This window comes from Myotis daubentonii, chromosome 4 (genome assembly GCF_963259705.1).
Source record: "Myotis daubentonii chromosome 4, mMyoDau2.1, whole genome shotgun sequence".
Classification (NCBI taxonomy): Eukaryota; Metazoa; Chordata; class Mammalia; order Chiroptera; family Vespertilionidae; genus Myotis; species Myotis daubentonii.
This window is the reverse complement of record NC_081843.1, coordinates 73,018,493-73,032,301: the sequence shown is the minus strand read 5'-3', so window position 1 is coordinate 73,032,301 and position 13,809 is coordinate 73,018,493. Positions and strand designations below refer to the sequence as shown.

The 13,809-nt window shown below is 43.7% G+C and overlaps 1 protein-coding gene across 8 annotated transcripts in view; it reads right to left on the bottom strand.

Moving 5' to 3' along the window:
• SERINC5 (serine incorporator 5) overlaps positions 1–13,809 on the bottom strand; it is a 102,292-nt gene that overhangs the window by 49,162 nt on the left and 39,321 nt on the right. For 6 of the 8 annotated variants that reach the window (XR_009452640.1, XR_009452639.1, XM_059694225.1 and 3 more), the window contains 2 exons: positions 6,297–6,464; positions 5,382–5,420 (listed from right to left, as the gene is read on the bottom strand). Coding sequence is in view for 6 of the 8 variants with exons in the window: in XM_059694225.1 (XP_059550208.1) it covers positions 5,382–5,420; positions 6,297–6,464 (207 nt within the window). In the remaining 2 variants the exon portion in view is untranslated. Of the gene's footprint in view, positions 1–5,381; positions 5,421–6,296; positions 6,465–13,560; positions 13,782–13,809 lie in introns of those variants that run through there. The other 2 variants (XM_059694227.1, XM_059694223.1) reach the window with 2 other exon arrangements.

Below are 13,809 nucleotides of genomic sequence, written 5' to 3'. Positions count from 1 at the left end.
ATTTTTAAACAGTTACTTGGATAAATATGCCAGATCCCGACATGCAAAGGGGTAGACTAGTTATGAGCGAGAAGGGTTCCTGAGGTCTTGGCCTGGGGCTATGCGTGTAGATTGGCACAGACCACTCCAGCACACTGAGCTACTTCTATACTGCCCACCAGGATGGGTGAGATAGAGCCCTGTCCATTTTGACACTTACAGCCCTTTCAAACACCTGTGAACTCAAAGGATTTAAGTTATTTCAGGAGTTGCAAATTCAAATGCCTTTGGGGTGTTGGCTGGAGGTGGGGGAGTGGGGAGAGACTAGGGTTAGGGGGAAGTAAGGGGAGTAGGGGGAAGATGTGAGATAGGCTACCAGCAAGCATCTGGGAATGGGGTCTTTGGTGAACTATATAGCAGGTTAGCCCTTCTAAAGGCAGCCCAATTTATTTATTTATTTATTTTTATTGCCCAAACAAAAGCCTATAGTGCAGTGATGGCAAACCTTTTGAGCTCGGCGTGTCAGCATTTTGAAAAACCCTAATTTAACTCTGGTGCCGTGTCACATATAGAAATTTTCTGATATTTGCAACCATAGTAAAACAAAGACTTATATTTTTGATATTTATTTTATATATTTAAATGCCATTTAACAAAGAAAAGTCAACCAAAAAAAATGAGTTCGCATGTCACCTCTGACAGGCGTGTCATAGGTTCGCCATCACTGCTATAGGCCAATTTACAACTCCTAGGCTAAGAGAGTACCACGTTTAACTGAAATTGCAGGTGTGGCTCTGGCTAATGGGTGGGGCTGAGGGCTGGGACTCTAAAGGGCTGGCATGCTTACTTTCATCAAGTCCAGGGAGAGAATGGAATTCAGGAACTACTTTGAAGTCTCGGAGGAAACTGCAGTCCTGGGTCCCCCTCTTATCTGCATCCTGTTAGGTCTTGTCCAATGTTCCTTTGAAGCCCACTCTACCCTGCAACATTATCACCCTGGGCTGCAAAGAACCAATAAGCTCTTTCATCCAAAGAGAGAATAACAACACGGGAGTGCTGTTCCCACATTACCACTCACTCAGAGGAAAACTGACCCAGGCCAGGCAGAGCAGAAAATAATGTGTCAAGTAAAACATGTTTCCTAAAGAGATCACGTAAGATTAGAAAGAAAGCATAATGCCCTCTAAAACCATTGAGGGAACAAGAAAAAGGCGGCTATCAAAATAAATATCTTAGCCGAGTCGATGTGGCTCAGTGGTTGAGTATCGACCCATTAACCAGGAGGTCACGGTTTGATTCCCAGTCAGGACACATGTCGGGATTGCCAACTTGATCCCCAGTATGGGGTGTGCAGGAGGCAGCGATCAATGATTCTCTCTCCACATTGATGTTTCTATCTCTCTCTCCCTCTCCATTCCTCTCTGAAATCAATAAAAATACATTTTAAAAATAAATAAACAAGCAAACAAACAAACATCTTAGTGGCCTCTTTTCCCATTACAAGGAATAATTCTTCAAATTTTAAATTTAAAATAAACATACAATGGGGGGGGGGGGGCGGAGAAACAGTCTTCCGCATTGTGGAAGATGTATTTTGGTTCTGAAAAAATTGAAATGTGGAAATTGAGCCATCTCAGGCACCACCTATTACCCATCTCAATGAATTGGAGCAGCCCAGGCACCGAGTGGAATGTGGATGAGGGAAATGGATCTAAGATGCTTCAGGTTAGGAACATGCAAGGCTCCTCCCACCTGGGCCTGGCGTACTGACCTCACAGGGAAGAAGGTTTGAGGGCCACATGAGTCACCTGTCCTCCCCTTGGTTTTAGGGGCCTCTCTTCCACAGAAAACAAGGAGTCCTTTCTCCGCTCTCCCAAAATGCCCGTAGCTTCCCAGGGCGCCCCAAACTCAAATGGAGAAGTTACATCTTGACTTAGTGGTGCAAGTCAAGAGGCCTAAATCCCTCACTCATTTTTTATTTTTTTTTGGCATTCTACATTCTAAAATGGATTTTTAATCCCCAGGCATCAAATATGGAAAGATTGTACCACTTGAATGACATGGTAACAGACATGAATGACTTGCAATCAAATGGGGAAATGCTCCAGGAGACAAAATCGCACCCTATTCAACCAGCACAGCAGCACTTCCTCTGAGCCAAAGCTCTCACGGGAAAGAGGAGCGCCCCTAGTGGGAAGAAGCAGGGCAAAGTTTGGCCCAGCAGCTCCTTGTAGTTCCCTCTTCTTCAAACTTAAAACAGAGCACATTCTGACACCAAGGCAAAAACTGAAAATAAGTGAAAAGGCTGCTGCCCTCGTGTTCTTAACTCATGTAACAAAGGCCCACCTGGCTTTGGACAGAGACCTGTCCATGGCACATGAATGCTAGGTGGGAGGCAATTGCACACTCCCTTCCGGCCTGTTACCAGCATACATGCCTTTTCCTCCTCCCATCACAACTCAAACATTCCCTCAGGCCAACAATGAGGGGGCGAGGACTTCAGCAGAGGCCCAGTGTGCTTCCCCATAAGGGGACCTTTCAACACCCACCCTCAAGCACCGCCTGAGGATGAGGTCAGACTCTATTCTATAGGCCATGAAACAAGCTGACTTTGTGATCAGCTGGCCGGCCTCCTGTGAGGCCCTAACGATGGAAAAGGATTGGTTTCGCCCACAGGGACCTCATTCCCTATGCAGGAAGCCTAGCCAAACCATTTTTAAATAAGTACATTCAGGGACAGGCAAAGAAACATTTATAAGAGCCTCTATGAAGCTCCCATTTATAAGAACCCCTTCTCTCTCTCCTCCCTTCCTCCCTCTGCTCTGACCCCAAATCACACCACACACACAGTCACACACACACACACACACACACACACACACACACGCTCACCACTGCTGGGCCCATTGCCCTAAGTACCTCTGTTTCTCTGATGACAGCCTCCTCCTCTATACTGACTCTACAATGGCTACCCATTTAACATCAGACCATGGTCAAATGACATACCTGAGCACTGAAATTCCTGAAAGACTTGGTCATTTTACCTACTCATGTCTACTCTTTGCCCTTCTACACATGTCTGTTCTCGTTGTTTTCTCTTCTCTCTACCTGTACAGTTTAGTCACTAAGAACACATTCTGCCTGGGTTCAAATCCCAACTCCACCAACCAGCACTGGAGACCTTGAGTTAGGTACCTAGATGACTCAATGCCTCAGTTTCCTCATCTGGTGAGTAGAACAGTGACAAATGAGATGACACAGGTAAAAGTTCAGAATAAAACCTGGCACATGGTATCAACCAATAAATACTAGCAATTAACACACACATCATCACACAAGTCACTTCCTCCATGAAGCCTTCCCTAGCAACACGACTCAATATCTTCTGTTTCTTAAATGTTCTGCAAACATCAGAAATCATAGATACTGGCCAGTGTTTTTCTGGACTATTTCACAGGGCAGGTTAGTCGGATAGTAATTAAAATATTAAAATTATTATTATGAAAATCACATCCTAAAATATGTACGTGTAGCCCAGCTGGCATGGCTCAGTGGTTGAGCATCTACTTACGAACGAGGAGGTCACGGTTCGATTCCCAGTCACAGGGCACATGCCCAGGCTGTGGTCTCGATCCCCAGTGTGGGGGCGTGGAAGGGGCAGTCAATCAATGATTCTCTCTCATCACTGATGTTTCTATCTCTCTCTCCCCCTCCCTTCCTCTCTGAAATTAATAAAAATAAATACATACATACATACATACATACATATATACATACGTGTGGCCCCAAAGTGATCGCTTCCTCCAGTAACAACGTTTCTGATGGGTTTGCCACTAAGAGATATCATATATTTTATATGGTTTCAGATTTTGTTTCTTGGATCCAAAGTTTAATTCTACAGAGATTGAATACTATTTTATGTTTTTAATATGTTTTTATTGACTTTTAGAGAGAGAGGAAGATCGGGGGGAGAGAGAGAAACATAGATCGGTTACCTCCTAAATGTACCCTGACCCGGGATCGAGCCCACAACCTGGGCATGTGCCCTGACCAGCAATTGAGCCGGTGACATTTCAGTGCATAGGACGATGCTCGCCAACTGAGCCACACCAGCCAGGGCTGAAAACTTCTTAAGGGCAAAGAACAGAGATCGTACCCATAGACATCTGGTCCACACTGAGAGTTCCTATCAAAATACCACAGTGAGTCCTCAGGCCAATCCTTGTTGAATTTAAATAGAACATTAAGTTACCTAAAAAACAAAGGTAGTATGTGGAAGGTTACGTGGACCTTCAGAATAAGAATTAAAATCTACCCTGTAAGCCCTGGCCAGGAGGCTCAGTTGGTTGAAGCACTGTCCTGTACACCAAAAGGTTTCAGGTTCGATTCTCAGTCGGCATACATACAGGAGGCAATCAATGAATGTTTCTCTCACATCTCTCTCCGTCCCTTCCACTCTCTCTCTAAAATCAATAAACATACGCTCAGATTAGTATAAAAATAAAATCTACCCTGTCGGTATTCCTCCTCTTAAACGTCTTGTCACAAACATAGAAGATTAAACCATGGTAAGAGGAAGACAATCCAAGACAAACACCATCAAGATAGAGTGAAACCTGTGCAAACTAATAAGGCAGCCTTAGTTCTTGGTCTCAGGGCCCCCAAACTTCCATAGAACTTTGTGCCTCCTCTCAGATGGTCCTTATTCATTTCCACCTTGTTTTATGCCTCAGAAGATTATGCCTTGTCTTCTGAATTATCAGCTTCGTTTCTCACAAGTTCCAATGCCCCGTGGCGCCCACTGCGGTGCCTTACTGAGTAGTGAGAGTCCACTGTGTGAAGCAATCAGAGGAGAATCTTAATCTCACAAGTTTCGATAGTAGTTCTGGTATATTCCAGATCATACAACCACAATTATAAAAAGCATTACCTAACAGAAAGCTTCAAAGGGCCTACTTTAACGAATGGATAAGAAAATATCAAGTGAGTTTTTTAAAAACGGTGTTTTGGTGCACTTGAGTGTATTTAAAATAGTCTGTAGTTGCAGCATAAGGTTGGGGAGAAGGAACACTTCCTCGGAGTGCTCCTGGGGATGCCATCTCCATTAGGGGAGGCGTTCCAAGGGCACAGAGCACTTAGCTGTAAGGGCAAAGGGGCCTTGCAAAGCTCACTTTTCTCTCCTTTTTCCTCAGAAGGGAGCTGCCCCAAGGAGCATTAACTGTTCCTCTTCCCAGCAAATGGTGCCCCTGCAGACGAAGCCTGCCCTGGCCCGGTGGACTCCCCAAGTGAGTAAGTCTGACTTATTTTGCGGATCAGTAGTAGGATGCCCACTTCCTTGCAGATACAAGCCACATTGTCTCACATCAGGTCTGTGAGGGGGAAAGGTGATGTTTGGCATGTACCTGCTGACACTGTAGTCTTTTTGTCGATTTGTTCAGAACCTGGGAGGGGAAAGATGGTGGTGTGTGTGTGTGTGTGTGTGTGTTTAAATATGTTTTTATTGATTTCAGAGAAGAAAGGAGAGGGAGAGAGAGATAGAAATATCAATGAGGAGAGAAGCATTGATCGGCTGCCGCCTGCATGTCCCCTACTGAGGATCAAGCCCGCAACCCGGGCTTGTGCTCTGACCAGGAATCCAAACCGTGACCTCTTGGTTCATAGGTCGATGCTCAACCACTTAGCCACGCCGGCTGGGCAAGATTGTGTGATTTATTGGACTCCCTCAAAAACCACAACACATCCCTGCCCCCATCATCTGGCTGATTAATAGCCTACTATGGGGAAATTCCAGAAAAAAAAGTCCTGTATGTGTCTCTATCAGCATCACATGCCAGGTCTACCTCTACGTACATTACTCGAGAAATTGCTGGAACTGCATCCTCACCTCTGGAGACACCCACACTACAAGTAACATATCCAGAAAAGTAAAAATCGCCCTATAGCTGCCTCATTAGCTGTGGAATGATCACAGGCTTTATCATACTTCCCCTACAGGCCAAATTAAATGTTTTATAACAGCTACTTCCTGAGATACTGGCAGCCATCCTTAAAACAAGAAAAAACTGTACATCTAATCAGAAATGCTATAAACAAGGCTAAGACAAAATATGCAATCCTCTCCATGAATAGCATCAGTCTGCCTCCACACTACAACTTAAGATCAGGAAAGCATTAAAGTGGCTTCCCTGAAGGTTTGGAGAGAGTGAGTGTACCCAAAACCACACTGGGGTGGGTGGGCCCATCCGCTAAAGTGGATATTTCCCACACACCCTCATCAACCATCAGAAATGAGAAGATTTGAAACAGGGCAGACTTACGTGCTCTTTCATCTCATTAGCCACAGTCTGTGACATCATGATGCAGCAGAGGACGGCAACGAGAATGAAGTAGAGGGCATACATGAAGCGGGTACTCCGGGACTGTCGGATCTTGGGGCAACAGCCACAGCAGAGGGAGCAGCCAGCAGTCCCACAGCAGCAGGCCAACTGAAAAAGAAACACAGAACATCCTCTGAAAGCCACTGTTATAAACCTGCTAACCCCAGCCCTCTGTGGGTCAACCTTTCAGCTACCATTTTTCTGAGCCATCCTGCCCATAGAGAATGCTGGAACAGTTTAGTATGTAAACAAAGCTTTCAGCAGAATGGATTTAAGGTTGTCTTTAATGATAAGCATTAAGGCTTGGGAGATGCCCAATAATTAAACAGAAAAAGCACTATAATCATTACTCTTAGGCAAAATAAAGATTTCTGGGGTCGGCTAAAAGCAAAAGAGGCCAAGAACTAGAAAAAGGCCAAAGTGAGGTGAGGACAACATGAAAAACAGGAAATCGGGCTCAAGAAAAGGACTGTCAAAATCCATGAGCAAAAGAATGAATTGTATGAACACCCAGGCACATGCTGGGATGTAAAGGCTATGTATGCTCGCACCCATCCTCCTCTGCAGGAAATAATGGGAGTGTCCAACTTGAAGCTCACAGGGAAGAGATGCCTCTTACCCACACAGTGTTTTCCGCAGCTTCACGCCCCTAATGTAAGCTCTCAGGCTAATGTGCGGGGCATGGGCTCAGAGGAGCAGAGAGCTCCTCTGTACTATTAATAGCACACACACCTTTTATTTGGGGAGACCAGCTCTTTTTTTTTTTAATCTCTGATTGGGCTTTGTTGGCAGCTATACATTTTGGGATACTAAATAAAATATAGATTAAGTTTCCAGGTTTGGGTCTGGTGCTAATTTTTTTCTTTTCAAAACTATTTTTTAGAATAGCTTTAGGTTAACAATAAAATTGAGAAGGCAGTACGGAGATTTCTCATATTGACTCTTATTCCCATACATGCATAGCCTCCCACATTTATTAATATTACTTATAAGAAAGGTACTTTGCTGTTGTTGTTAACACAGATGAACCTACACTGATATATCACTATCACCCAAAGACCATGGTTCACTTTATTTATTTATTTTTTTTTATTGCTTAAAGTATTACAAAGAGTATTACATATGTGTCCTTTTTTTCCCCCCGCCCTAGACAATCCCCCGGCCTCCCCTACCCCCCAGTGTCTTATGTCCATTGGTTATGCTTATATGCATGCATACAAGTCCTTTGGTTGATCTCTTACCCGCCCCCCTCCTGCCCTCCCACCCTCCCCAGCCTTCCTGCTGTAGTTTGACAGTCTGTTCGAGGCAGCTCTGCCTCTGTATCTATTTTTTGTTCATAAGTTTATAATGGTCTTTATTATCCAGAAATGAGTGACATCATGTGGTATTTTTCCTTCATTGACTGGCTTATTTCACTTAGCATAATGCTCTCCAGTTCCATCCATGCTGTTGCAAATGGTAAGAGTTCCTTCTTTTTTATAGCAGCATAGTATTCCATCGTGTAGATGTACCACAGTTTTCTAATCCATTCATCTACAGATGGGCACTTAGGCTGTTTCCAGATCTTAGCTATGGTGAATTGTGCTGCTATGAACATAGGGGTGCATATATCCTTTCTGATTGGTGTTTCTGGTTTCCTGGGATATATTCCTAGAAGTGGGATCACAGGGTCAAATGGGAGTTCCATTTGTAGTTTTTTGAGGAAACTCCATACTGTCTTCCATAGTGGCTGCACCAGTCTGCATTCCCACCAGCCATGGTTCACTTTAGGGTTCACTGTATAGTCAGTCAATGGGTTTGGACAGATGTAAAATGATACATCTCCATCATTATAATATCATACAGTGTATTTCCACTGCTCTAAAAGGAAACTAGATCTTTAGTAAAGCACAGGGCAATAGCCCTAGCTGGTTTGGCTCTGTGGATAGAGCGTCAGCCTGTGGACTGAAGGGTGTAGGGCAGGGGTGGGAAACCCCTGGCACGCGTGCCAAACATGGCACGCCAGTAACTTTTGCTGGCACACAAATGCTCTCTTATAATCTTCCATTTAAATTTTTTTCTTAATATCGACTTTTTTATTTTTCAGATAATTCAGTGTAGGTGCATCTTACATAAATAATTTTACATAACATGTATACATTAAAAAATAAATATATTTTTCATCATCATATACTGTGTTTTTGTTGCTCAAATGGATTTTATTATTTCTTCAAGGTTCTTAACATACGTACACCTTAAGAGATATCAAGTAGGCGTAACATGTTCTCAAAAAAAATTAGGGTTGGCACACAGAAGAATTTTGAGTCAGAGATTTTGTGGTTTTGGCATGCACTCACAAAAAGGTTGCCCACCCCAGTCTAGGGTTTGATTCCCACCAAGGGCACATGTCCAGGTTGTGCAATTGATTCCCTGTAGGGAGCGTGCAGGAAGCAGCCAATCAATGATTCCCTCTCATCACTGATGTTTCTATCTCTCTCTTCCTCTCCCTTCCTCTCTGAAATCAATAAAGATATTTTTTTAAAAAAAAAAAAAGCATAGGGCAACAGAGCGTAGTGTTGTTAAAAGCTCAAACTCAGAGCCACCCTGCCTGAGTTGGGGCTCGGGTCTGCCACCCACTACTAATTCTGAACCATGAGCAAGTTTACTAACCCCTTTTAAGACTCCTCATTTATAAAGTGGTAACAGTATTTATGCTTATTCTGTGGTCTCTTGGACCTAGTCAGACACACCTGGTGTCAGGGAGGGATTTCTACAAAAGAGATTATAAACTGCAAATAACAACTAAACCTATATACAATACAGTACAGTCTATAAAAAACCTACAACCTAACAATTCAGTCTCTTGATAATGATTTGGAATGACATTCAAGACCTTGCACAGCTGCAAAACAAGCATCAATTAGAATGCCGCACTATAAACATCACTTACAATGAGAAGAGATCATAGGTAAGCAGGTATAAGACCAGCTGTAATCACAGGATGTTAAGACAGGTCTTGGGAATGTCGTTTCCCAAGTTATTTCATCTACTTAATGAAACCGCCATTGTTTGAGCCCTTGGACATTCTGCACTATATCATTATTTTAAAATTTTGCTAATGTACTCTCTCCACCTTCATTCAGTTTCCCAAGCCATCTTCCTCAGAGACTCTTCTTGCTTCATAATGTTAGGTCACTGCTTTGTAAGAGTATTCTACTTGGGCTGAGCTAACAGGCCACACAAGTGGGACCCCAACACCACTGCCCCTGTGCTATTCTTACAGATTCACCTTCCTTTACAATTCACTCCATCATGTCTTCTATCCCCGATTTTACTAACTTCTTTCCACTCACATGCCTTCCAAATTCTTTCTCAACTATCTCCTTCATTGGTTGCTACCTCTTTAGTTCTGTGGTCTTAGATAATCAGTCTTACTGTATGTCAAGTTCAACTGCAATTAATAAAATATTCTATTTTGGAAAACATACATTTTTAAACACTCTCCTGTTCCATGATAGAACTTTGTCACAGCAGAATCAACATTTAACCTTAATGTCTCCACAGAATAGAAAAATGAACAGACATGTACATAATATGTGAGCCTAACTGGTCATTTAAAGACAAATTAACAGTGACAGAGAGATGTGATTATGGAAAATGTGAAAAGAAAGTCATACTGTTTTAATTTTATTCTATCACTATAGTCAGGTGGCATATTATAGATCTGACTTTTCAAACGTCCTTATTTTCACCTTCACTCTTTATATAATTCTATGGTATGATTGACAGATATATATATATATATATATATATATATATATATATATATATATATTTTAAATCCAATAGCCTTTTTCTAGTAATTATTTATCTAAGCAAACTATGTCAACAACCAAGGGAACAAGTGCATTATCTTTAGTTAAAAAAACACTAATATACACAAGTAGAAACTCAAACCAGCATCCATAAAAGAAATGTTATATTAGCCTCTAAAAAAAATCTCACGGCCCTGCTGATTTACCACTTCTTTCTGGAAAAGCAAAATTTAGAATAAAAGGGGTTCACACCCAGCCCCTGCCACTTATGGCTTTTTCACTCTGAGTATGTCACTCCCCTAATCCTCACTTTCAAAACTGGAATAATTCCTGGCCAGCCTAATTTCCAGGCTGTCACAGCTTGAAGAGAAATGCCATGTCTTGTTACCCCAGCAACAGAGGGCCAAAACTTTTCATTGAACAAGTCAGAGTATAATCCTATATAATAAAAGGTTAATATGCAAATTGACCCTAATGGCAGAACGACCGCTAGACCAGTCACTATTATGTGCACTGACCACCTCTCTGATCGCCCAATGGTGAACGGGGAACCAGGGGCGGGTGGCGGGGGATGCAGGTGGCGCCAGGCCAGGGCCCCCACCCCACCAGTCACCCCACACACAGAGGGCAACCTGTGGCGGGGTTGGGGCCGGCGAGCGGGCGGAACAGCCAACCTCTCGGTTCCTCCCCAGGGCTGACACACTCTGATCACCTGATGGTGAATGGGGAACTGGGGGTGGGTGGCGGCAGGGGGCAGGGCTGGATGTGGGAAGCTGGGGAATATGGCCCTGATCACAAGCCAGGCCTAGGAACCGTACCTGTGCACAAATTTCATACGCCGAGCCTCTAGTAAACAAATAAATATAGAACAGCAAGAGTAAGCCCTATGAACGTTGGATAATAATATGTCACTATAAGTTCATCAGTTGTAACAAATGTACCCCTCTGGTGAGGAGTGTGGATAATGAGGAAGGACTGTGCACCTGTGGGGCAGGGATGTATGGGGAATCTCTGTACCTTCCTCAAATTTTCTGTAAACTAAACTGCTCTAAAAATTAAGGTCTATTTAAAAATAACAACATGCCCAGCCAGCATGGCTCAGTGGTTGAGCGTGGACCTAGGAACCAGGAGGTCACAGTTCTATTCCCAGTCTGGGCACATGCCCAGGTTGCAGGCTCCAGCCCCAGTGTGGATGTGCAGGAGGTAGCCGATCTCATCATGGATGTTTCTATCTCTCTCTCCCTCTCCCTTCCTTTCTAAAATCAATTTAAAAAAAAAACCAATAAAAATAACAACAGAGAAACGAGCAAAACTGGGTCTATCAATGCCTCAATACATGGATGCTGACTGAAAAGTGTACAGTAAAGTCATAATGGCAACATCCCTCAAAGGGCTGGCTGTCCCATTCCACAGGGCATGTGCACAAGTCCTGTTCCATGATAGAACTTTGTTGCTTTACTTAGTCTTTTTCCACACTCTGAATTTCTCACACCAGCATTACATCACAAATGGGCTTTAATCTGTAGGTACCGCACACTCTCCTGTTCCACAAGAAATTATGATGCACTCCGGAAGGACACAGTCAATCTCTTTGGAGGCCAAAGCTTGCAATTTCTCTACAAGCTCACCCTGCATGTATACTTACACAGGGGCACAGAGATTTAGGTGTGAGGTTATTCACTACAAGCATGGAAACAGTCTTATTCTCCAGATACACAGAGACCAGATACATGAATTATGGGCTATCTACACAATACAATGTAGTTAAAAGAGTAAGTCAGTGTTCTAGGCTGAACTGAGTTATCTTCCCCACCCACACACTCTCCAAATTTACAAGTTTGAGTCCTAACCCCCAGTATCTCAGAACATTTGGATATAGGATCCTTAATAACATAATTAAGGTTAAACAAGGTCATTGGAGTGGGCCCTAATCCAATATGACTGGTGTCCTTGGAAGATTAGGACACAGACACACAGAAAAACCATGTGAGGACACAGAGAAAACGGCCATCTGCAAGCTAAGGAGCAAGATCTCAAAAGAGACCAAGTCTTCAACTCCTTTATTTCAGACTTTGAGCCTCCAGAACTGTGAGAGATTAAGTTTCTGTTGTTTCAGCCACTCAGCCTACATACTTTGTTATGTCAGCCCAGCAAACTAACACAGTCATTATGCTCTGATATTTTATATACATGGGTAGCTTTATGTGTGGTGTGTGTGTGTATGCAATGACCACTAACCAATGACCTGTAGAGTGGGCCTACATGTGGGGAGGAAAAGAAGACATCTACTTCTCACTGTTCCACTCTCTGCTTGTGTGTTTACCATGTGCATGTATTACTGCTGTAATATTCGAAAGAAAGAAAAAGACTAAGTAAAGCAACTAAGTTTGATGATCCTGCTATAAAAGCATTTGCAAATGTCGCATTGACTCATGGGATTTATTTTTCTTTCTGAAGCAGCTTTCCCTCCCCTTAGTGAAAAAGAAAAATATCAAAGAGCCCTTCACACCCTCCCTCTGGCTAACTTCCTCTGAAATAGCAACAGCTTGAGTAGCCAAGGCTTTTCTAAGTACTCCGTCCTTGCCAGGGCAGAGTCTGAATGAAAGGATGAGCCACTGCTTGCTGCTACCTGGAGCTGGTGTTATTTTCCTTCTCCTGTCTAAGGATCCAGACCATACACACACACACACACACACACACACACACACACCCCACAATAAATATCAGTCTCCCTCCCTGTCCTCCCCACTGGCCTTGGGCACAGACAGTTCTTCTGAGGCCTAAGCTGGGGAATGTGAGGAAATGTTACAAAAACATGAGCTAGGGCTGGTAGTAACTTCCAGGTTCTTCTGTCAAATTGGAAAACCCGATTCATTTATTACCTAGACAGCGGTCCCCAACCTTTCGAACCTCGCAGACCACCAGTGGCCCATGGACCACCAGTTGGTGACCACTGCTCCAAAGGTTTCTTAAACCAGCGGTCGCCAACCTTTCAGACCTCATGGACCACCAGTGGTCCACGGACCACCGGTTGGCAACCGCTGACCTAGAACTCCCAGGCAACACCACCAATGGGAAAGAGCAAAGAATCAGGAAGAAAGCCCGATGTCATAATCAGCGTGAGCATACACCCACCATGTCATCTCACTCATAGGAGTCCCCCTCTCTCTATCAGTCTTATTCTCACAGGGCCAAGAGGCTTGGTTGGCTACCAGGTTATTAAACCCACAGGGACCAGGAGGGAATAACTGGGGGGAAGAGCAAAGGTCTGAGGACCTGGATTCCAACTCTGTGGCTCTGGGTAACTCCCTTCCCTCTCAGGGTCTTGGTCTTCCTCACTTGCAAACTCAAGGAGCCTAGGTGACAAACAACAGGTGGTGGGAAAATAGAGGTTTCAACCCACACTCAACTCATTGTGGCAGTGGCACCCTGGAATGCTGTGCTGGGTTCTAAGGCTGAATGGCTCAGCAGGGAAAATGCAATGGTCAGCAGGTACCATCTGCCAGAGACATGGTGGCATCTATGCAAGAGGTGATCTGACATCCCTACCATCCATAAATGCTTAGATGTTGAAAACAAACTGTAAGAGGCAAGCACACTGAGTTAACCCCAACGCGAGAAAGAAGAGAGAAAAATCAATAAAAAAGAGAAGAACTGAA